Source organism: Lepeophtheirus salmonis, chromosome 2 (genome assembly GCF_016086655.4).
Source record: "Lepeophtheirus salmonis chromosome 2, UVic_Lsal_1.4, whole genome shotgun sequence".
Taxonomy (NCBI): domain Eukaryota; kingdom Metazoa; phylum Arthropoda; class Copepoda; order Siphonostomatoida; family Caligidae; genus Lepeophtheirus; species Lepeophtheirus salmonis.
In genome coordinates, this window is record NC_052132.2 from 23499536 (window position 1) to 23523725 (window position 24190).

Genomic DNA, 24190 nt, shown 5'->3' on the forward strand with positions numbered 1-24190 from the left:
ATGGTATCCCGATTCCTTAGAGACAGCATATCAGCTGTTGTTATTTGACACTTTAGAAAGGGGTGTATCAATACTCACCATGCTGTTTCGAGAAATGAATCATGATGAAATCGAAAACCCATAATTCTTGGATCTGTGAATTGTAATCCTACTCTCGGAGGACTATAGCATTAATATAATTCATTAATCACCTTCGCTCATCTTTGTCAAAGTGACCATGGATTCACAACGGTGGAAGAGTCCAGGAAGTTTATTAACTCCGTTTTCCTTCGTACTTCAGGCCTACTTTAACTTGTCAACATTATAGAAATTGAGGACTCTAAATAATTGATTTTCAATTCAATCTATCCTCTCATTATTCTAACTATTTATTCAGGGGTAAGATTTGTTTTGAAAATGTAAATAATAATTTACATTTTTATTATTAATATTTAAACTAGACCAATGTTTTAAAATAAAACCAACAAGACATTTTTCACATCAGTTTCCTAGTCGCCCGGCCTTTTCTTTTTTAAGAAAAAAGTCTCTGGATACTTCGATTCCATGTAGGAAAGCCGTGCTGACGAATTTGAAATTTACCGATCATAGACCCAGATCTTCCTCACTATTTGTAACATTTTCCTACGTTAACTAATAATCAAGAGTGTATTTTGAATTTTCCTAATATCTTGATGATTGCATTTTTAGAGACTTCATTACTTTTTCTTTGATCCTGAACAAAAAACGGGGATGTAATCAGTATGTATAATCTCATTTTCAATATGTGGTCGTTATTTCAGAGTAAGACGCATGATATCGAATGCTGTCAACTGATTATTTCTCTTATTTCAGATTATGTGATGCAATAAATATTTTTGTAAAAATATAAACAAAGTAGAAGTCATTACCAGTATTATATCACTCAACCTTTCCTCCCAAAAGAAACACAAAAAAAAAAGGGTGGAAATCTTGTAAATTATGCTAACTGATATTTATCTATTAAATCCTCACTGACTGTCATTGTCATATTATTTCTTAACAATTTCTAAAATGTGACATATATATATTTCATTTTATTAAAATGCTACATAGTATTTTATTCGATATTTTATTCTAATATTCCTTAGTAGTATCCTATTACAAACTTTTTTGTATTCTACATGACAGTCAAAACGTTTTCACGACGGATCAACCAAAAATTGTATTCTTGTCCTTTTCAAAACGGATCATCATTAGTCGATTAAACTGATGAATTAATTTATTTATCGAAAATAATTTATTATGAAATAACCATGACGTATCAAATGAGACAACGGAATTGACAGCTGACAAAATAATAAAAAAGGGTAATTTTTGTGTTAAGGAGGTAACGCAAGAAAATATAGACATGATATATCAATAAATGATTAAATCCCATCGTATGGTATCGAAATATTAATGAGGAAATATGTTAAAACTATATTGAAACTTACATATTTAGATAAGAATCTATGAGAAATTGAATTGTGACATCAGATTTACAAATTATTGATCTCTATTTTATGGATGTTCCAATCATTTCTTCATCGTTAAGAGCTTTATTTATACTGGAGTTATACTTCCCTTTTTTATAAACATAGGAGTCCAATCGGGCATCAGACTTCCAAAATAATTAATCCCTTTTTCAATATTGAGAATAACTTTGTATTTAAAGAAATATAACTTAAAGAACCTTTGAAATTAAAATTCATATAATTGGACTCATTTCTTTAAAAACTAAATAATTGGTTTAGTAGATCTATATATTTAAGAAATAATGAATTGATACATAGGAAATTTAATGAAGAGTAAAGAAAGTATAATTATTTTAAATGACTTCTTCAGCAAGGATGGATATGAAAGTAAATATTTTAATAAAGACGAGTTCAGATTTCAATGAGTACAAACAAAATATTCAAACAGTTTCAAGGCATTTCAATCAGGACTTGATGAGGTAAATAGGGATTTTCAGCACATCAAATTCAATTAAATGATAAATTATTATAACACTCTCTCTCCTCCAAACATTTTTGAATCCTTGTAAAATATTAATTTTTTTAGTTGGGAACTTTTTTTTTACAAAATACTACTTAATACAGTTAGACTCAAATATTGAAGGATCCTTTTAATAAAATGAATATACGATAATTTCAATTCATGACAAATAAATTGAATATACTCATCTAAAATCGAAATAATATGAATGCGAATCATAACGGTTTTGTATTGTAACATGACTAAAAATAGATTTATTACTTTTTCTGTTCGGTAATATATTCGTTCGTCTAAACCTTCTTAAACCATTAATATGAATAATTTAAAGTCAATTATTCGATTTACATATTTATCCAAATTGAAAGTATCAATTTGTTCCAATTTTATGTTAAAAAAACTGATATAAGGGAGGATATTTCATTATTTTAAAAGAAATCAGTAGTGGATTGCATTCCTTATCATACGCCTTATTCTGAAATAACGACCATATATTGAATTGTAAATAATGATTCCAAGTTGAAAAATTAGATTAGACCAAGACTACAAAACGGAAGGGAGTCCATAAAAACATATTTTTATTAAATTTAGCACCTCCATGTCAAACCATCTCTCAGTATTAGAGCCATAAGAAAGACGCTTCGCAAATGTCCAAAGTCTTCCCAAAAAATCAAATTACAATTATTATTAATTATCCTACTTATAATTGTCGGGGCAGAGTAAATATGTATCCTCCATCCCTCATCATATGTATAAAAAAATACATAAAGCTACAATAAATATTTTTAATTATTAGTATAATTTTCAAATAAATGAACATTACTTTTTTTTTATTTCACCCAATTAGACAATTAACAATTAACACGCCGTAACTTTTAATTTAGTACATTTAGGTAATTTTGTGATTACATAATATAAAACTTAAATCTATTTACAATATAGGATATAAATAATTACTTCATGGTACAGGACAATAAAAAAATAAATATATATAATAATAAACTTTTTACTATTTACAAATTATATAATATAAATCATTTCATAGACATTTTTCTTTAATTCTACATAAATAACTTCTTTTAATGCAACAAATGAAAAGTTATTAAAACTTTTTTTTTCGTTTGCTATCATAATTGGTCTGTTTTCTCTTGCTAACAAAGATAAATAAGTGGGATCAGAGAATACTCTTTCTATTTAATGGGCAATCTTTATTTCTCTTCCATTTTTTTTGACCGAATAGACGCTATTTTTTATATTAGTACAGTAGTTATCAAATGAAAGATACAATTGAATTTAGAAAATGTTGTAATGAATGTCTTAATCCTTTGTAATTTAACTCGGATGTGATAACCCACACAATTTTAAATATAAATAATTTTTATTCCATTTTGCCCCAGCATTTTATTATCATTTCTTTTGAGTATGCTCTTAAAAAATGCAATTAGACTAAATGCAATAATTTATTCATTATGATAAAACCTTATGTTTCAGAAGTTTCAATCGAGATTTTGTGAATTTAATAAACTATTTTTATTTTTTTTTTAATTTTGCTTAAAAGTAGTTTTTTTTGATTTTTTTTTCTATGGCATACAAAGGTAGCTACAAAACTATAAAATTGTAACTATTATTTTATACCATACCCTCAAAAATGGATGGGTAATAATTTGATTACCAAAATTTTCATAAAGTAATGACTATTTCATACAAAATTTAATAATTTTACTTTGAGAATAACATATCATATCTTGTTGTACCTCAAAACTCATGTTGTTAATTTTATTTCAAAATATTGATTTATTTTATTCATTACATAATTGTTTTTCTTAAATTCCTGTCATATCATAACTAGTTTATTGCTAAAAAATACCACTTAGTTGGTCATAATAATAGAAAGCAAATAAGGAGTGAGTATTCCAAAATAAATTATTTCTTGATTTGATATAAATAAAAAATGATACTCTGAGTAAAGATAAAGACGATCTTTCTTTAATTATAAATGCCCTCACAACCTAAAATCTTAATACTCAAAAAAAAAAAAAAAAAAAAAATTTATTGACACAAAAAATTAAAAAAGAGATAATATGGATAAATACATAATATGTAATAAATAATTCAAATAATATATATATATAATAATTAAAATCGTATCATTTTATCACCTTCTAAATAAAATCAAAGTAATTTTTCAATTGATCTTTTTGGATCAAAGCAATAATTGGGTGGTGGAATGGAGTATAAGTTGAGCTCTGACTGTTTTCGAAAATGTGGTTCAATGATATGCCTCCTTAAGGGATGAGGAGAGAAGGCAGTTTTGTGATCACTTCCAGTTCTAAGAACATAATATCGAACTTGGGAATTATTCAAAATAATTTTTGAAGTCTCTTCGTCTATAATTAAATTTTCTTGGGATGATGAGTTTTGACATTTTGATCTGGTTCCATTTGCTTCAGACCAATTTTGAGTTCGTTTATTGTCAGATTGATTGATATTTAATGATAGTACAGAGTCGTTCTGTCTCTTATTGGATTTGCTATAGGGACAACAAGACAATGATTGGAATCCCTGAAAATATGAAAAAATAACATTTTTACTTATGGTCGGTTCTCCAACTATGAATACGTTTAATTTTAAAATTCCAAATTATTCAAGTTTCTATTACTTCACACACTTGCTATTTTTTAAAAGGTCTTTATTTATATTGTTGATATACTTACAAAATAAATACGAAAATACAATACAAAAGTTTGAAAGAATTGCGTTGCTAAAAATATTAGTATGTACTTGAGTTAGAGACTACTGATCTCCATTCGAGTTCAGGTCTAGTCGATAGGTCAATAAGAAACTTGTTATAAATTTTAGGTAAAATTTTAGACAAAAGAACTAACCCTATGCCAGATCCTTTCTCGACCTTTTGAGAGGCGGAATATAACTTTTATGGAAAATACATATAAGTGACTTATCCTCCTCTTTGATTGCAAAGTCTGCTTTGCTAGGCATATATATATAATACCAAGTTAATAATGAAGTTATTATAACAGTCAATCCGGGTCTGAAGATTCAAGTGCCTCCATCGTACCATTTTTTTATATGCCATATCCCCCAATGAACACCTATTGCTACTAGATTCCTAATATTTTCGGTACTCTATACCCAATATAAACCCTCGTTCTTTAACATAACATCCTGCAACTTTTGTACCGTTCTTCGAACTGCACTCCCCCACTGGTAAAATATTTGTTTTCTTTTCATTCATTTCCAGGCCGGATCTTACTCTAAATTTACCAAAAAAAGACAAAATTACTTCAATTCTCTTGATAAGTGGAGCCTCAAAGATGCCCTCTACATATGTATAAAGTAACATCTTCCGCATAAACATCTATTATGTGTTTGTGATGTTCGAATAAAACGCCAAATCCACTATATTTACTTTTAATTGCTAAAGCTAACTCCTCAATTGCCATAAAAAAAAGTAGAGGAGCAGCCGGGAAACCTTGATGAGAGCTTTTTCCAAGGAAAATTGGATCACTTTCTTTTCCGTTTAATGTGAATCTTGAAGTCCCATGGAGTAAAAGTGCTTTAATTGGGTTATAAAGTCGTCTTGGTAAATACTTTCTTGTTGTTCCCAATATGTGGTTATAGGAATTGGAGTCAAACGGTTTTCTAAAGTCTATTGCAATAATGGCAACAAATGTTTTTCTTTTTTAATGTTTTTTGCAATATCTGCCACTCTTCTGCCTTTTATAAATCGATGCCTACCAATTCTCTTATTAAGGAGTGGTTCTACTGCATTGGCTACCACTCCTGAAAGAGTGATGTATGTTTTATTCGACATTGTTATTGGCCGCCAATGACTTACATCAGTGCCGTCTCCCTTTTTTGGTATCAGAACTATCTTGGAGAGCCTTCCATTATTATCCATTGATCTTGGCACACAGTATGGAAACAGGATCAAAAAATTTCATCTTGTTTTTTATTTGAGAACTTTGAGTATAGTCACCCAATTTCTATTTTTTAAGTATAAGAGATATGTCGTTCTCTAAAACCACTCTTCTTCTTGTTTCCTGCTCAACTATATCTGCTCTCCTAAAATAATTGATGGTATCTGAATTGATAGTTCGCCAAAATAAAGGTTAGTTCTTCAAGATTTTATCGGTCTTATTTTGAAATATATTAGCACTCCTCCTATGACTTTTAATAAAAAACTTAAAAGAATCTCGGAGGCGATGTCTAAGAGAACAAACAGAACTAGAAGCCGAAAAGGAGGCATGAAAACTATGCTTCAATTTAGAAAAGTGGGGTTGTTTAAAATCATCCTTCTTCAGAATTCAATTCGGGAGCCGAAATGGTTGTGGAGATGATATATTACAAATCTCGAGTTCAATGACTTTATGATCTGAGGACGGCTCAGGAAAGTACTTCGCTTCTTTAATCTGAAAAAATAGTACAGGAGAAAGTAGAGCAACATAAATCAATCCTAAAGGATTGAATCCCTCCTCTTCAAGATACACTATCACTTGGATGAAAGACAATTAAGGTGTCAATTAGACTTAGATGCAGTATCAACTTTTCAAGAAGAGGTCCATTTACATTTTTTTATATTATCAAGATCAATGTAAATCTTATTTTTCAATCGGATCATACGCGTTAATTACGCTAAACTTAAAATTGGAGGACGTCAATAAACTTTTATACCACTCCAATGAACTCTTTAATTCAATTAAGATTATCAACTTTTTTTGATATGAAGGTTTTGATCCCTCTTCAAGTTCCAAATCCGGTAAAAAATTATAGAAGGAATGTGGAAGATAAAAGGAGCAAGATAATTCACAAGACAAAGATTTTTCCTAAAATTTTTTGGATATAGTTCTGATACTTTTTTGATTCATTTTGAAAATCAATAGAAGAGTTTTATTGTTTATTTATACAAATTAGTTGTTCGGGCTATAATTTGGTTTTCTTCAAATGAGAAATATGGATTATATTTTTTTTTTGCATAAACTGAGTAAATGAGTTTAAATAAAATAATTAAAAAAGCATCATATATTTAAATTAAAACATCTAAATCCTTTTACAAATATATTAAAATATCAATTTCAAATGGCTTAAGAAGTTAAAAAAGCGGGTTTAAAAGCGGGAACTTTTCTAACATAACTCTTTCATCAATGCAAAATATAAAATCAAATTAACAGATAGTACACACGCTAAAATATATATGTACTTTATCATTATAATTTTTGATTTAAAATATTTTATAGCCGTTGCTTGAAGTATAAAAGATCAATCATATTATTTAATCAAAACAAACGAGAATTTTTTCTTATTAATTTGAGAATAATAATTAAAAACCCCGTATTATGAATTAAAAAAAAAAAAATTTTGGGAGAAATTTTTATTTTTTTCAAAATAAATTTTAAGATTAGTGGACCTAAAAAAATGGGGCTTGAATTTGCTCTTTTTAAAAAATGAAAACCCCTTTCTACTTAAATAAAAATTGTACATATATAAAAAAATCTTTAAATTGAATATAATTAATAGGCTTGGGACTCATTTTTTTAAATATTTGAGTCATTTCCAAATAAATTCAAATATGGAAAATTCAAAAGATTTTCCATATGATAGAAAAAACACATATTTTTTTTAAATTTGTTACTATGAGCAAGATAGTTTCGATTTAAGTTGAAAAAAGCTGCAACTTGTCATTATGAAATTCTGTTTTCTTCATTTTAATTATTTCATATATTCGTATTCATATAATATAAGTCCTACGCAAGAATTAAAATAGTGAAGGGGCCAATGAACAATTTGTGTTTGTATTTACCTAAAATGAATTTGATAATTAATCCAACTATAAATTAAAACTATAATAAAATAAAATGAGACTTAATATAATGAAAGTTTAATTTAATAAATTTACAAAACTTAACAGGGTGAGGACTCAAAAATTAGAAAATTTTCAAAGCCGTCTTGAAGTAATTGTTGGTAATTTAACAATTTTCTACCCTTTTTATACAATATGTCCCCCTCAATGTTGATTGATAGATTCAATACGGGGACGAACAGAAGGGGTTCACGTCGGGTGAGGACGAAGTGCAGAAGTCGGCCGGCCAGAAGGCAGCCATGATCTCCGTGCAGAAATACTGCACCTTTTTGGACGTGTGTGCCTGGGCGCCGTATTGAACACAAAGTTATCCCTTGGGAACGTGCTCTTCAACCATTGAAAGATATGGTACCTGAGGAGGGTGTAGTAGATGTCTGTGTTGACTTTCTCGTTGACCTTGAAGATATAGGGAGGGATTTTGCGGACCCCACGATGCCGATTACCTTGACCTTAGATGGATGTTTGGTACTGAACGTTCCCTCGACCTGAGTTCTTGATTAAGCCAAGCATCGATCATTTCTCCTGTTCAAAACAGCGTCCACTGTCCACTCGCCCGCGGATGAGATTGCACACCCTCTGCCGTTTTGCTTGTTGCTCGTACATTTTTACCGCACAAAATCAAAACAAACATCAAATTGTAGGTTTTTGTCAGTTCTTTCGACTGACACTAAGTACACAATTCCCAGACTTTTAAAACTGAGACAAGATGGCCGCGAAGAATATTCTAATTTTTGAGTTCTCACCCTGTAGATACGTAATATATTATATATAAATTTTTGTAAAAAATTTCGAGTCGTTTAAATTTTTCAAACCATTGATGTTGACAAGATCTTAATTTAAAACCAGTTATTGTCTCGAGAAAGCCAAAATTTTGTGTGGCATGAAACAAAAACTAAAGTAGTCACACGAATGTGCTTGTAAATTATTGGGAATTTATTTATAGATATGTTGTAGAATGAAACTTTAATACAAAGTGTAGAAGAAAGAAATTCATTATTTTTAATGGATTTTTTTTTTGTTTATCTCCTTGGTAATACAAAAACAGCTGAACTTGACCATTTCCTTTATTTTATCCCAATTTTGGACAATCGTTCTAGGAGATCGTGATCAATTTTAAAAATAAAAATACTGGAACGAAATCAACAAAATCAGAATTGTATGCAATTGGCTATTATACTACCAGAAGCATGAACACTACTAACATTTTCAGCCGCTTGGCGTTCGTTTTGCCTTTGTTAAAGAATACCAGCTGTAATATTTTCTCTTTGTTGGTATCCATCTTTGATGCGAGCTCAAGTAATACTCAGTAAAATAATTTCAAAATTGCTTGAGAAGTTTTTAGTACTAAATCTTATCACTCTAACGCCTCCTGGTGATAACTAATTACATTAATGAAAATATGAGAGAATATTTCTAAAATTGTATATGGAATCAATGATTGATTTATTTTTATGGCGGCTATTATATAAAAAATTAGCTGTATCTATTTTATAATTATAATTTTTTTTTAAATATTACTATTTTTTTTAAAGTGGAGGGGGTTTAATATATACTTGTTACATACTTTTTTCCCTCCTTCTTGAGATGATGAGTTGGAGTTTAACTTCATGAGTCTATGCCGTTGTTTATTTCTACAGCAGATGCACAATATTGATATAAATGCCCTGCAAAACAGAAAAAGAAAATTTAATTTTATAAAACTGGCAAAAGTACTGTTATTAATTGTTGGGTAAATATGTCTTCATTAATAAATTGTGAGTTTTTAAATTAGTATAATATTTCTTTTGTAGATAAGTCTCTTTATTTTATTATAAACATAAATAATATTATCCTAAACAAGGTATTTATGTTAATTCAATATTATTTAAGGATATGGTTCAATTTGTGCTATATTTATACATGCTCTAAATATATACTCAGTCATCATTACTGTGTTTAAGCAATCTTAGATAAAACTTTGCATAATCAAGATTAATAGAAATACAAGGTTAGACCATCATATAATTGGGCTTGTTAAAATTTTCAATTTAATGCATCGTACCGACTGCTGAGTAAGACAGACAGATTTAGACAAAACGTGCAACCACACATAGTCTATGACGTCATTATTGCTAGAATTTTCAATTTAATGTATCGTACATATTGCTGGCAAGAAAAACAGATTTTGACAAAACACAAAACCCCTCATACACTATGACTTCAATATGAAAAAGTATGGTGGTAGTCAAACATCAGTCGTACATGCGTAATGGTATAATTTTATATTTCTATTAACCTAGGCATAATCTAACAAGCTGGGTTGAATTAATAAATATTCTTCTTGTAAGTATAAATATGTAAATATATGTATGTTAGACTGTCCTGTTTTTGTTAGTATACCTCCCCCCCACCCCCAAGAAAGAAAACCTTTTTTGCTGAGAAAACTGGAATTGTCTCAGTTGAATTCCTTTTAGGCATTTTTGGCGTCATACAGGCCTTTTTGATTGGATTAAGTATTATTTTTGGGTCGAAATTGTAACGTCCCACATATCATGCTACTTGTAAAAAGAAAAAAAATAGTGGCTGTAAATATAAATTAATTAAAATAAAGAAGAATCTATTGATTATACGATAATAAAAGTGTGTCAAACGTCAAAACGAACATATATTGCAGAAACTGGGACCATCTGTTCGTTTGGACAGCATATCAACTCTATTAGCCTGTCCTTCAGAACAATTTTCTTGTCCTGGACGATCGGATAAGTGCTAATATGAAGCTCCCTATGGTAGTATAAAAATAGTCTTAGTGTCATACACAAAGAGTACAACTTTTATCAATTCAGTAACACTGTCATCAATTTGATGTAAATAATATGCTATGTTTGACATTTTCCAGTATTCAAATCAAATATACAACAAAGAAAAACTACAATAGACTTTGACATTTACTTGTTTTAAGTGGGAATTGTATTATCATTACATTATAAATAACAACTCCAAAGTGCTATGCTTATTATCCTGTTATATTTTATTTCTACTAATTCCAGTAGTTATAAATTTATTTTCAAATAATGTGTATTCACTGACGTCAAAAAGTGAATCAAATTTGAAGGTGATGATTTTTAAGAGGCTCAAAGTTGTATAGTTTCATTAAATAAAATAGATTTAAGATTAAAAAAGACTTAAAACCTTCATTGAATACTACTTATTGCCAATGATAAAACCGGATTTGAATGAAATCAAAGTATTATGTACTAAAAATCCCTAAAAAGGCCTAATTTTATTCCATAGTCCTATTTTGAAATCAAATAGTTCATCATTTCCCTTAATATTAATAAAAAACAGCTTTCAGTAACCTATACAACTTAGTTTTTAGGCCCCTGAAAAAGCCGCCTTCGACAAAGCTGACGTCACTTAAAAACACTATTTTCATAAATACAATGGAACAATTTATTTTATTTATAAGCTTTGCTGCATTTAAGTAGTTAGTAAAATGAAACACATATATTATTTAGCCGGTTGTTGCAATTAGTCTCAAATGGACTTGTAGGCAATTTTATATAACAGTAAAATCTACAAATAAATATTGTTAACTTTCTTTTATTTATATACATTTCTGACTTATTTTAGAAAGTTTAATTGTATAGGTATTTTTCATTCAGGTCTAGGTTGTCAAAATTTACACTTTTTTGAGTATCTAAGTAAACAATAAGTGTACTTGCAAATTTTGGTATGTATTAGCTAAACGGATTGGTTGTAATTAGCTAAGGAACAGAAAAATAGGGGGAATCTTCAGCTGATATAACTACAGTTATAGTTCATTTGGACAATTAGATCTGGAGTTCTTATAAAAAATAAATAAATAAAAACTATATTTCACTAAATTTGTTATTTGTTGTTTCACTAAAAAGCTGTAATGATTGATTTATAGAAAAAAACTTTTCAAAACAAAAATAAATAGTGTATAGCCTTAATACATAGTGAATAAAAAATGTATTTTTGCTCTTCTCTAAGATAAGCAGATATAATTTTCTTTATAATGGTTCGAAATTTCTTAATCCTATTGTTTAAGAGATTTGAAGAAAAGCCTTACACGTTTTAAATAAATGATGTTCATTTTTTTTAATATTGAAGCTAAGGTAATGCATCAGAAATTAAATGGTGCTGATAAACCAATGATTAAAATTAATGATATGCAATGATAATGCCTAGCATTTAAAGTATTATAATAGATTATATAGTTTTGTCTAATGATTCGTAAAATCTTTATAAACATTTTTATTCTAATAACATGGTGCATACAAAAAGATAAGTGAAATTTAAATGAAATTTTACAAATTTTGAATTGTCATGGTAATACAAAGCAAAAATTAATACATGAATAAATAGTTAACTTTTTAGGAGAGAAATACTAAGTATTGATGAACGACGGAGAGGAATAGTGAGGATTTGTTAGGGAGCAATAGGTGTACGTTCTTTTTGGATTGAAAATAGATTGGGAGATTGACATCGGAGTAATTCCTTCCTATATCATTGGTTGATACGGAGTAGGGTTATGTTTATTTCCATAATCTCCAAACTGGTTTTAGCTAATCGAATAAAAGACGTCATATACATTTGTCAAATAGTTTAAGTTATCACGTCATTTTTTTATTTTATATTTTTTACATATGAAAAGTCCTTAGAATTTACAACTCAATTCATATCTCATGAAAAGGGTTACGAATTATGTTAAAATGTTGGAGCATATCCAGAATTGATCTACTGATAATAAATAATAATGATAGAGCTTATAACAGATTTTGTACCAACTGTTATTTTTCTTTTTTCCCGTAAATTCTATTTTATCTCAACATTTTTTGCAACTTTAAAGACTCAACCAACAAAATAAAACATAGATGTTTATAGGATCAATAACATTTAATCAATTTCGTCTCCCTTGGAGACCTCTTCAGAAATAATAATGTAACACTATTCTTTAATTTTCAAGTTTTCACAATAAAAAAAAACAGTATTTAAATTTAAAACTAAGAATATATAAAATAATTTATACGAGTACATGAATAACAAAATATCGTAATATTTTCCGTTACCAGAATTGTTACCTTACATAAATTCATTATTATGTTTTTTTAAAAACAAAACTGTTTTACAATAAATTTAATGAACGTCCAATTGAACAATGTAAATTATACATATTTCTGCAAATTTTTCTCGAACCAAAAGCAACTGTATCATATCAGAATCGGATCTTGTAGGCCGGAATTGTTCTAGTACATGTACTTTCAAATTGAATGGCATTGAATTGAAGTATTCTTCAGTGGCTCCCAAACATTTATCAACATATCTCATCTGATCCCTTATCTGATCTTTTAATCTTCTATTGGTTTGGCCGACATTTTGCTTAGATTTATTAAGGAAAGTTCAACCAAACTTATGAACACGTGCAAGGAAAGTTACTTGAGACAAAAGATTGAAATATCCTTTTATATAACACGACAGTAACTCAATAACATAAAATTGTACTTATCAACTCACTTTTTTTCAACATTTCACAAATTAATGGCTAGATTATATCAATGTTTTTGCTATTAAATGGCACAAAACATTTTATAACAATGAAGTCTCAACTGCTGTGTTGTCAGTATTCTTTGCATTTTAATCTTGAATATTTCTAGTGGAATAGCGTTCCTGTGTATTCATGGAAGGGTATCTTATCTATCAAATCCTATTCTCAATTGTTCAATAATCATTTATTTTATATTCTGATAGAGCTACATATACATACTCATACGGATCTTGAAAACACAACTTAAGGCTCAAAACATAGCTAATCAATCACAACAACAAAGAAAAGAAAATATCATTTATGAAAAGTTGCTAGGATTTATTTAATAACGAAGTCATATAACATCATATCATCCTTATTATATGATTTTTTTTTATTAAAGGCTAATTGATTGTAAAGTACACACCCAGAAAATACTTTTTTTTAGTAATCAATTTGTCTATTTTTTCTATTAATAGCACTCTGAAAATTGATTTGTCAAACTTTTATTAAATCTTAATAAGTAACTAACAGTTTCCTAATATTTGATTTAAACTAATTAAACAGTTTGGGATCCAAATGGTATAAAATTGGCTACCGTATAGTTTTGGGAAATTTTTATTTCTCATTTTGGAACAAAAATCTGATATAGAGAATAAGGATAACATTTCGATAAGGATACTTATTGGTAGCTAACATTACATAAAGCAGTTATTAAAATAAATTAATAAAAATATCTTATAATTACTTTCCTACATATCGATATTTATAATTATAAGTTCAAATAATGGATTCTATATAAAATATGCATATTTATTTAGTTAATAAAGAAAATTCTGACATTTGTAAGTGTAATTTATCAAAAAAAATCCAATGAACTTTTTTTAAAGATACTATTGGCTGTTCTTCAATAACCTTAATATTCAAATCAATCACAAGATGATTGAGTAACAAACAAAAGTTTGATTTTTTAATACTTTTTTGTTTTTTGTAACGACATGGATCAGCATTTTTTTTTCTTAGGAAATTCAAAATACAAGGGTCCTTCTAAACCACAGAAAGGTAAATCCTCATTTACAATACGATCCTATAATTCATTGAGGCTCTTCTATGTCAAAATGTAAAATATTGTGATAAAATGTTAGATCCATTTCGAAGAGAAGCTGTCTGTCACTACGAATCCTTCATTAACTTCAACAATGAAGAGTTATTATTTGTATTGCGATAGATGATGTTGATGTGCAAGTCTTTTTTTATTATTTGGTCTCGTTTATTAATAATAATGATTAATCAGCTAATACACCACAGTCTTCTTTACACATCTTTTCATTACCTTTCTATTACCTTTTTACAAAATCCAATTTATCCTCTTTGTTGAAAAAGAGGATAAATTCACTAACTTGAAAGATTCATGTTTGATTTGGTTCGCAATATTAATAGGCAATGTAGTCTATGGTTTAAATTTCCTTGGATAAGTGTCACGAAACCCTCGATAGCTCATCATGTTTTTAAGAATAAAAAACGCTAAGCCCCTCCATGATTAAGGAACAAACAACTAACAATTAACCATTCCGTTATTGCTAAGTTCAAATTCTCATTTATAAAAATATTAAATATTAATTATTTCAAATATCCATCTCTTTCTACTCATCTACAGCTATTTTTTCATTATCTAGCTATTTATTCGATAATTTAGTTAGCTATTTATTATTTTAACTTGCTGTCCGAAAATATCAACCTTTAACTCTTAGGAATTTACAATTTTAGACACTGTCCGATAATATGAATTTGTCAATTTTTTGGTTCATTTTGTCAGACAGCCAATATTTTGCATAAAAATATAATGAAAATGCAGAAAATAAATAAAATAATTAAATCAAAACTCTTACTAAACTGTAACTGTGCAAGTGTGTTTTATTTAACAATATGGAAAATTTTCATATCAACACACACCAAAAATATATTAGTGTTGAATTTTAACTGGATATTAATAGAACCTCAAACCTTAAAGTGTTGTTTCTCAAAAAGTTCATTACTAATCGATTATAAATTTCATAAGATTATTCAGATATTTATGAAAAATTACTCACAACATCTTTTGATATCCTAAGTTGAAGTACTGCATAATTGGTGTGACGTGACTGTTAAATGTTCCATAATTTGGAACATCCTACAATGCGTAACTTACTCTATTGTCTCATTCAACTATCTATTAAATGATTGATACGTGTCTGGGTATAACAATTCTACCCAGAAAAAAAATCAAAAAATATGGTTTGATTCTTCATAAACTCGAACAAAATCTGAAAATAACAATAGCTTCCGTCGTTGCCTCAAACTGAATATTCACAGTAATACCAAACATTCCACATAAATATGTAAAGTTTATAAGTAAATTATTGTTTACTTGTTTTGTCCAAAAAAAAAAACAAAAAAACTAAACATTGGCTTAATATTTAGTGCAATTTGGTTAATGAAAACCAAGTTATTCATTTTAACCAGTGAGCACTAAATAATTCTTCCGTCTTCACTCTTGGAAAATGCATATGTCAGCTACGTTGTTATCATGGCAGTTTTATAGAAATTAATAATCTATGTTTACATTCCATAAAAACAAACAAAAACAATTTACCTATTTGCTAATCAAAAGTAAAAAAAATAACCCAAAATTTGACAAGAACAAAGCAAATAAATAGTAATTCATATGAATAAATATCCCTTTCAGCTTAAATACGAAGGAGAATTGAAATAATTTTCCTTTTGCAGATTCTTTTGATGTTGTCACTGAAAAATAATTAGTTTCAGATAAAAAAATAAGATAATTATTTTTTTACGTAGGATTTTCTTACTCCCTTGGTTAACAGAACATAAAATATTTAATTCATAAATGTATGTTTTCTGCATACTTAATTAGCCTCTTAAAAATTTACTTATAAATAATGCATTTATTTTTGTAATTCTATAGAATGTTAATGTGCAATTAAATATACCTATTTATGCATATGTAATGCAGTTAAATTGCAAATAAGACCAAATAGTCTCTTTTTTTCTTCCCTGTGCAAAAACAGTGATAAAAAAGAGCTAATATTACTATCCCAGCCACTGGTATCCGGAAAAAATCCCTCTAAGAACCAAATCCCGTATTCAACAAAATGCCCATCGACAAAAATAACCAATAGCTTTAAGGGATTTTCCCGTTAATGGGATTTTTTAGTCTATGTGATTTCCATTATGTCCAATGGTTATCCAGACAACCCCTGAACAAATACTCCAGGGCAAAATTCCATGTAGAGAACCCTTCTCCCTCAAGATAATAAAACACCAAGCAACCAAAAAGGAGCTAATACACTATTTTGACGGGGTTACATTTTGTCTGTCGTTAATATTGTATCGGAAGACTTTTCCCTTGGTAGAGGGGTTATCTTAGTTACAAAGTCAATACTTATCATTTTTTAAATTGACCCTTTAATTGGTTAGATGAAGTTCCACAGGCTCAGTATAAGTAAACATTAAAGTATTATAGAATAACTTCATCTGACGACGGAGTGATTTTTCAAGACAATATAAATAAGCTATATTTCCTTCTCTCATAGTTACCGTGAATCAAACCTATGGACATTGAGATCAAAAAAATAATTTACTCCATCTATACTTTTTTTTTCCATTATTAAAGAAAGATAATATATAAATTAAAAATATTTCGTCTTAGAATTCTCAAGCTATTAACTCAGGTCTGCTGTACAGAGTACAGATGTGTGTTCCTTGATCTTTGAAGCTATGTATTTGTTATTTTAATGAGTAAGTAAACATTAATCATTCTTGAGAGTTAATATTTGTTATTTCAACCACCCAACGGGATAAAAATACCAATGAATAAAAAAATAGGCAATATTGTTAGGGTATTTTTTTTCTACGGGGGGTCTGTCTTTGGTACATATCGTTCACTAGGGGTTGTTCACTCTTTACTACCGCAAAGTAATTTTGTTATAATTTTTTTCAATTAAGCTATATTTTATTGATGGATGCTTAAGTAACATATATCAGTTTTGGAAGGAAAAAAATTGCCAAGCTACATTTTTTCTAGAAAATCCTTTAGAAATTTTTGAATGGCTTACAAACAATGTTCATATGTCATTGTCGTAATCACGGTTTTTTTATTTGAGGGGGGAGGAGGCGTTGACTGTAATGATGATGTGCTATTAATGGGCAGATAACAAAACCTACTAAAATAGTTAATGATGGCCTCAAGTCAAGCTATTTTATTGAATATACATAAATAGGACTAAAGTAAAAAAAACAACACAATATCCCTTTAGTGCATAAAATTGTAAAAAATAATTATGAAACTTTGTTATTATCCATTGTAATTTAATCTAATTTCCAAATGGGATTTCAAACTATCGCAGAAGTTGCTATAATAATATTCATATGAATAAAAACAATGAAAACTTTTTAAAGGCATAATCAAAATGAACATTTGAGCAGAACACACATATTTTTTATGCATTCATAAATTGTAATGCAAGACACATTCTTATCATAAGGTTAGGAAGGCCTTCCCTTTTTGTGACTTATGAATATTTTAAAGTTTTTTTTTTTTTTTTTTTTTTTACAATATATATAAAAATCTATTATAGAATGAGTGCAGTTATAAATCAGAATAAATCAATTACAATTCCTTAACTGCACTTATCATAAATCATAAATGCATTTATGTATTTTTTATTATTGATAGCAGAATTTGATGATATCAATAATAAAATATTGTTAATTTTTCTTTCTTAGCTCGGGGTGAGCCAAATACTGTTTCCAGTCCGCATGGAATCTTATACATACTTTTTTTAGCCAATTTTAAAGTAATGCATCAAGGATTAAAGTTGGGGTATCACATCTATCATAGGCTTATAGGCAATTTATTTAAAAATATATTCTTCAAATATTAACAAATCTACCCTTAAAAATAAAGAGGTTCTGTTATATAAAGTGTGTCTTGTTTGGGGGAGAGAAAATGCCAAGTTAGTATTTTTCGTGAATTTGCAAGATTATGGTATTTCCTCTCATTCAAACAAAAAACATCTAAAATCACAGAGCGTCTTCATTTTGAAAATGAGAATTACTTAGGGTTGAAGATTATGAAATTCAAAGTTTATGGAAATTCATGATTTATTGGTCGGTTTCGAAATTATATAGGTTTAAACAAACAATAAACGTCGTAACCCATCTCAGAGAGGTTTAAATATAGATTAATAAAATAAATAGCGTCTTTATTGTATGACTTGACCTTTCCTTTTCCAAAAGGAGAAAGGAAAAAGATTTGAAATTAAAGGACGTCTAGTTGGCCTGTAATGGCTAAAGGACTTTTTTCCATTTAATATCAGATAATAAAAATTACTCAAGTCTTAACATCATCTATTTAGAATTCAACCAATCAATCTATATAATTTTGATAAAGGACAAATTATGTTGAACATCCACAGCTGACATGAAGATTTATAATTGTTTTATTTACTTTAAAGACATCAATAATTTTACTTGTAAAAGATTAGATCAAACTTTTTTAATTATTTAACCTTTTAAGACTCAACACTCCTGATGACGTCACACATTCTTTTTTAGATACTAACAAATAATAATTAGTAAGATGTGGAATACAGATAATAAATATGTGATGTATTTGGTAACATAATAATCGTAAATATCAAATTAATGTTGTCTGTTTACTATTTACAACAAAAGAAAAATATGAAACAACATTTAATTGAACAAAAAACTTTTTTGAAACATACTTTTAAAATGAAAGTATCCATGAATATATTTTTTTTTCAATTTATAACACAATTCAATGATAAAGCTTTTATATTCCATACCCAATACTAACAGACCTAAATACACTGATCACGAAACTGTCATTATATTTTCCATAACAAATCTGGTTATTGAGAATTTTCAATTTTGAAGTATTGTTACCTACTTTATAGGTTTGGGACAACTTTGTAGTGGTTGAATTTGCAAAGTTTTATGCTGGTTTTAAATATGTGCTTATATTTCATATGCAGTAGTTTAATTCTAAGTCAATGCTATTTAAATGTTAAAAAATCATCATATTTGATGATTTTCATTTGAAAAAGAATAATGCATTAGCTTTTCAATTATTTTTACAACAAATGAAATTATTTAAGTATAAATAATGAAGATTTTACTTTAAAAAAAAATATATTTGTTTTAAAAAACTCTGGATAAGCTGAAATTTCTGGTGCTTTCAATTTTATTAAAGAAAGAATCAATAAAAAGTTGATAAAATAATAAATAAAAACTTCATTGTTCATCTTTTAGGACCAATAAGCAGTTTATGAATCATCTGCAAATATATTTTTTTATTTATTTTATCCAAAATGTCCATTCAACAAAATTATCATTCTGCAAAGTAGCTTCTCCCCCCTTATACTTTCAATATAAAGAGCAACCGAATTTAACAACAGTCTCACATCGAGATCAATAGCTTGCTCAATTTGAATGCATTTAAATTCTAAATTAGTATTTTGATTATATAAATTATGTTAAAGCAAAAAATCAGGGTGGTAAATAATAATGGCCCATTGTTCATTTAAACAAAAAGCCATTTAGTTGGTGTTTTTCGTAATCAATCAAACAATATTTATTTCAAAAATCAATGTCATTTAAACCTTTTTTCTAAATACCCATCAAAAAGGATTATTTGATAATATAATATCTATATAAATTTAAGCGATTTCTGTAACATGACGTAGAAAAAAATAGTTGATAAAGATTTACTTGGAAAAGGTTTCTCTTTTCATTAATATTTAAAAATGGTAGCTTAAGAATGCTACCATTTACATGACAACATCTATAAAATTTTGAAAAAGAAAAAAAAATTAGGTTCTTTTATTTTATAGTAAAAAGTAATACATATAATTTATGATGCTATTATAATGGTATTTGTACATTTTTCATCGGTAGTTTCAAATACCTAGATGTTTTTTTTGCATAAACTGATAAAATGATAAAAAGCTTACCATTATGTCCTAAAACTTCTTATAAAAATATGGGGGAAAATACAAAACATAGAAGTTTATAAAAAGATTTGTAATGTTCTGGTAGTCTGATGTGATGAACTACACCAAATGTAATTATTGTTTTAGAAAAGTACACTTCTTTATTTTTGTTTATGTTTATATTTTTAATTAATACAAAGCTTTTTCATGCATGTTTAAATACGAAAATGTCACATCATTCATTATAAAACAAATATTTGCGCAACCTTTGCTAATAGTTTATGGTTGTTTAACATTTTATTTGCTTAAATTAACTTCCTTCAAAAGTTTAGCTTTTAAAAATGATTCAAGTTCTACAGCTATACAGCTTAGTCAGATGGAGTTGTATTATGTTAATACTATAGCATTGTAGTTACTCCGTCGGACCTAGAAATTGTTTTTAAACAGTCAATATACCGAGTAGTCCATTAAAATCGGAACACTTGGAGTTTTATAGATATAATATAATTAATAAACTAAAAAAAATAATACTTTAAATAGGTGTGTGTCTCAGTTCACTTAATCATTAATGTAGCCGGCCACAGCGGCAAGTATGGCTTCCAGGCGGGGGAAGAAGCCCTGGCTCCTGCTGCAGATGTAATCCTCAGTTATGGCGTTATAGCAGTGGCTGATAGTAGCTTAAAGGGTCTCGGTGTTTTGATGGAGGATATTACAGGCCTTCTCCTCGACATACACCCAAAAGGTGTACTATATTCGAAAGGTTTGATATTGGGAGTGTAGAGGGACCAAAAGTGTCAAAAAAGAGTTAAAAAGAAACTCAAAATACTTATTCAAAACAGTCTCGCAACAGAACAGATACGTGCCTTTCATTGTTTTTGTCAAAAGTTGTTTCTCCATCCTCATAAAGCTTTTTTCACCCATTTTTTTGATATTTTTCTCGAGAGTCTGGTATGAAAACTCCATACCTCTTCCATAGGCCCTCATTGAATAGCTCATTCTTCCTCTCCAACGTTTCGGATGTTGTCCTGGAGACACCAAATTGCTTGGAGTGAGCATTGGAAATTTGTCTATCAAGGTTCAAGTGTAATTTTTTCAACTTGTACGTAATAGAAAAAGCTCAGATTTGTTTTGCTGTGTAACTTATTGTTTATGCTTTAATATATCGACACATGAATTAATTTGAATCACTCAACCTTCATAAATTATTGAATTAGGAAGTGTTAAGATTTTAATGAATCTCTCGGTACATAAAATATATTTTCTTTAATAGGAGCGACCGTGAATAGAACATACGCACATTGAGTTCAAGAGAATAGTCTCCTTCGTGTGCTTTTTTTCACTAAGCTACGTCGCTCTAAAATAAATTTAGTTCATATTTGGAAACTTGATAGTCCCCCCTTTCCCAATAAATTAATCCCAAGTCCCATAAAGAAACACTTTCGCTAAGGATACAATATAGAGAGAGGAATTAATCATAAAACTTTAGATACTTGGAATAAAATTGATTTTTTTTTAGTTATTTTTTAAAATTATTACTGGTAGTATACTAAAGTAGAATAGAACCTTAACGTATTGTGTTTAACATTTTAAAATGGTCACAGTAAAATTTGTCAAAGTTGGAAGCATGGATGTGAACTTTTTCCATTTTGGATTCTCTGTTCCATATCATCCGAATTTCTATTTCTATTTTTTTCCTACTTTATTTACAAAAATTTTAATTCCTTTTTAGAGACAAATCTGTATCATTTTGACCATAACAAATTATGTAAATTTAATATTGAAATAGCATAAAGGACACATATATACACTGTATGGGGATAATTCTATGTCAAATTGACATAAACAAGGTAAATTGGCATAGCTCAAAATTTAACTTGATAAAATCTGCCGTTTACGAATTATAATTATTTTATTTAAATGTCTCAAATTACAGGACTGTTCTAAATTATTAAAAAATTCAGTTCAATGCCTTCTTAATCATTTCCAATGGATTTTTTGGGTTTAAATAAAGAAAAATTTTCCACACCCAAATTTTTTTATCCACACAAAATTACATTTGCATCGAAACAATGGACCTCGAAAATAAGGGTTCATTTCGGATTTATTTCGGCATTATAGAGAATGCCAGTGAAGAAGATCAATGCTGTATCATGGACCAATAAGGACCAGCTAATTAAGACATGGGTCGATATCTCAGAGGATATCGTGCGCAACAGCTGTGCTCATGGATAAAAAAAATTATGTCTGGGGTTTGGAAAAATGGAAACCATTTCGAATGAAATTTTAATTTATTCTACTATGAAATATTTGCAATATGTTATATTATTATTTTGCTCGCATAAATATAAAAATGTATATATACTAAATTATGTGCTTGACTAATTTAGAACATCTCTGTATTATGCGTCAAACTAAGGGTTTACTTACGAGAAAAACAAATCCTATTTTTTTTGCAATTTTAAATTTATTTTGCGAACAAAAATTGATTATATGATGTCCATTCCAGAAAACATCATTTATCAAAACAGTTTAAAACTAAGTACATTTGGAAGTATAATAAAACATTGTTATACCAACAGGGTTGTTCTAAATTACCGTCCCATCAGAAATTGCTCATTGTTGGTTTATTAATTTATTTCAACTTTTTATATAAAGTCCATTTATATATACATAGAGTAAAGAAAAGTGGACGCCAGAAACAAGGACATTACACAATAAATAATGTTTATAGCATCAATTAGTTTTAAACAATGCTCTTTTGAAACATTAATTATCTATCATTAATATACAGTATGCAACATAATTCCATACTACAAGTTAACAAAGCTTTGTATAATCTTAATATTGCATTATTGCGTCTTTCAACTCATTTAAGGTATAAGTTTTTATTCAATTTTATCAATTAAATTCATTAAAACTAGACAAAAAGAATATAAATGAGAATTTCAATAGACTTAATGCATTAATTTAACTTAAAATCAGTATAAGAACAATCAACCCGTTCGCATATATGTAAGTTATAACCCTTTAATTAATATTTTCAATGTTAGGAACGCTATGCAGCCTAGCAATAAATTACCATTCAATCTAAACCTATCAATCAATTAATCCTTGATCAAATGTAATGACAATCCAGTAAATCTATTCTACACAGGTACATAAATTTCGCTACTCGTTTGACGTAAATTTAGATAATAATATAATGAAGACTCTTACAGAACAGGAACTGGAGAAGATATAGTCATTATATTTATTAATTTTGACTATCCAATGAATAAATCAGTTTTGATAACTATTAAACAATATTCAAGTGTTTGAATATTTTTCTACAATTAAACAGTTTTTATTATTCTATCCTCATAAAACTATGTAATAACATTTTGACCAATAGGCTGAAACCTAGATTTATTATTTTATTTAAGCCATTGAACACGAATATGGCTATAAAAAGTTTCAAACTTTTCAGGTCTGGCCTTTAAAGTCTTTCTTTGGAAATAAAGTTTTTAATATATAACTACGATTCAAACCCATACTTCGACGTGAAATAGCTATATAAATGAAAAAAATCTTTACATATGAAGGACCTTACTTAGAGGCTAATATCTTTTCATTTTTTCTTCAAGTGCTTAATGTCTCAGCTGAAGTTATATAATATTTTTATTTAAAAAAAAAGTTACTCATAAAAAGGTCAATTTTGATTGATTTTTGTTCAATATTCGTTGATAAATTTTAATATTAATATCTGGTTAGGTTGCTTAAATATAGATTACAATAATATTTCGG

At 28.1% G+C, this 24190-nt stretch overlaps 1 protein-coding gene across 1 annotated transcript in view; it reads right to left on the reverse strand.

Annotated features, from left to right (window-relative positions):
- Positions 1-4029: 4029 nt before the first annotated feature.
- The window catches only part of LOC121132231 (dopamine receptor 2), a 152408-nt gene continuing 132247 nt past the window's right edge, over positions 4030-24190 (reverse strand). The window contains exons 2-3 of the mRNA XM_040727618.2: positions 9432-9531; positions 4030-4551 (exon numbers count right to left, since the gene is read on the reverse strand). Of these exons, the coding sequence (XP_040583552.2) occupies positions 4162-4551; positions 9432-9531 (490 nt within the window). The 3' untranslated portion in view covers positions 4030-4161. The remainder of the gene's footprint in view (positions 4552-9431; positions 9532-24190) is intronic.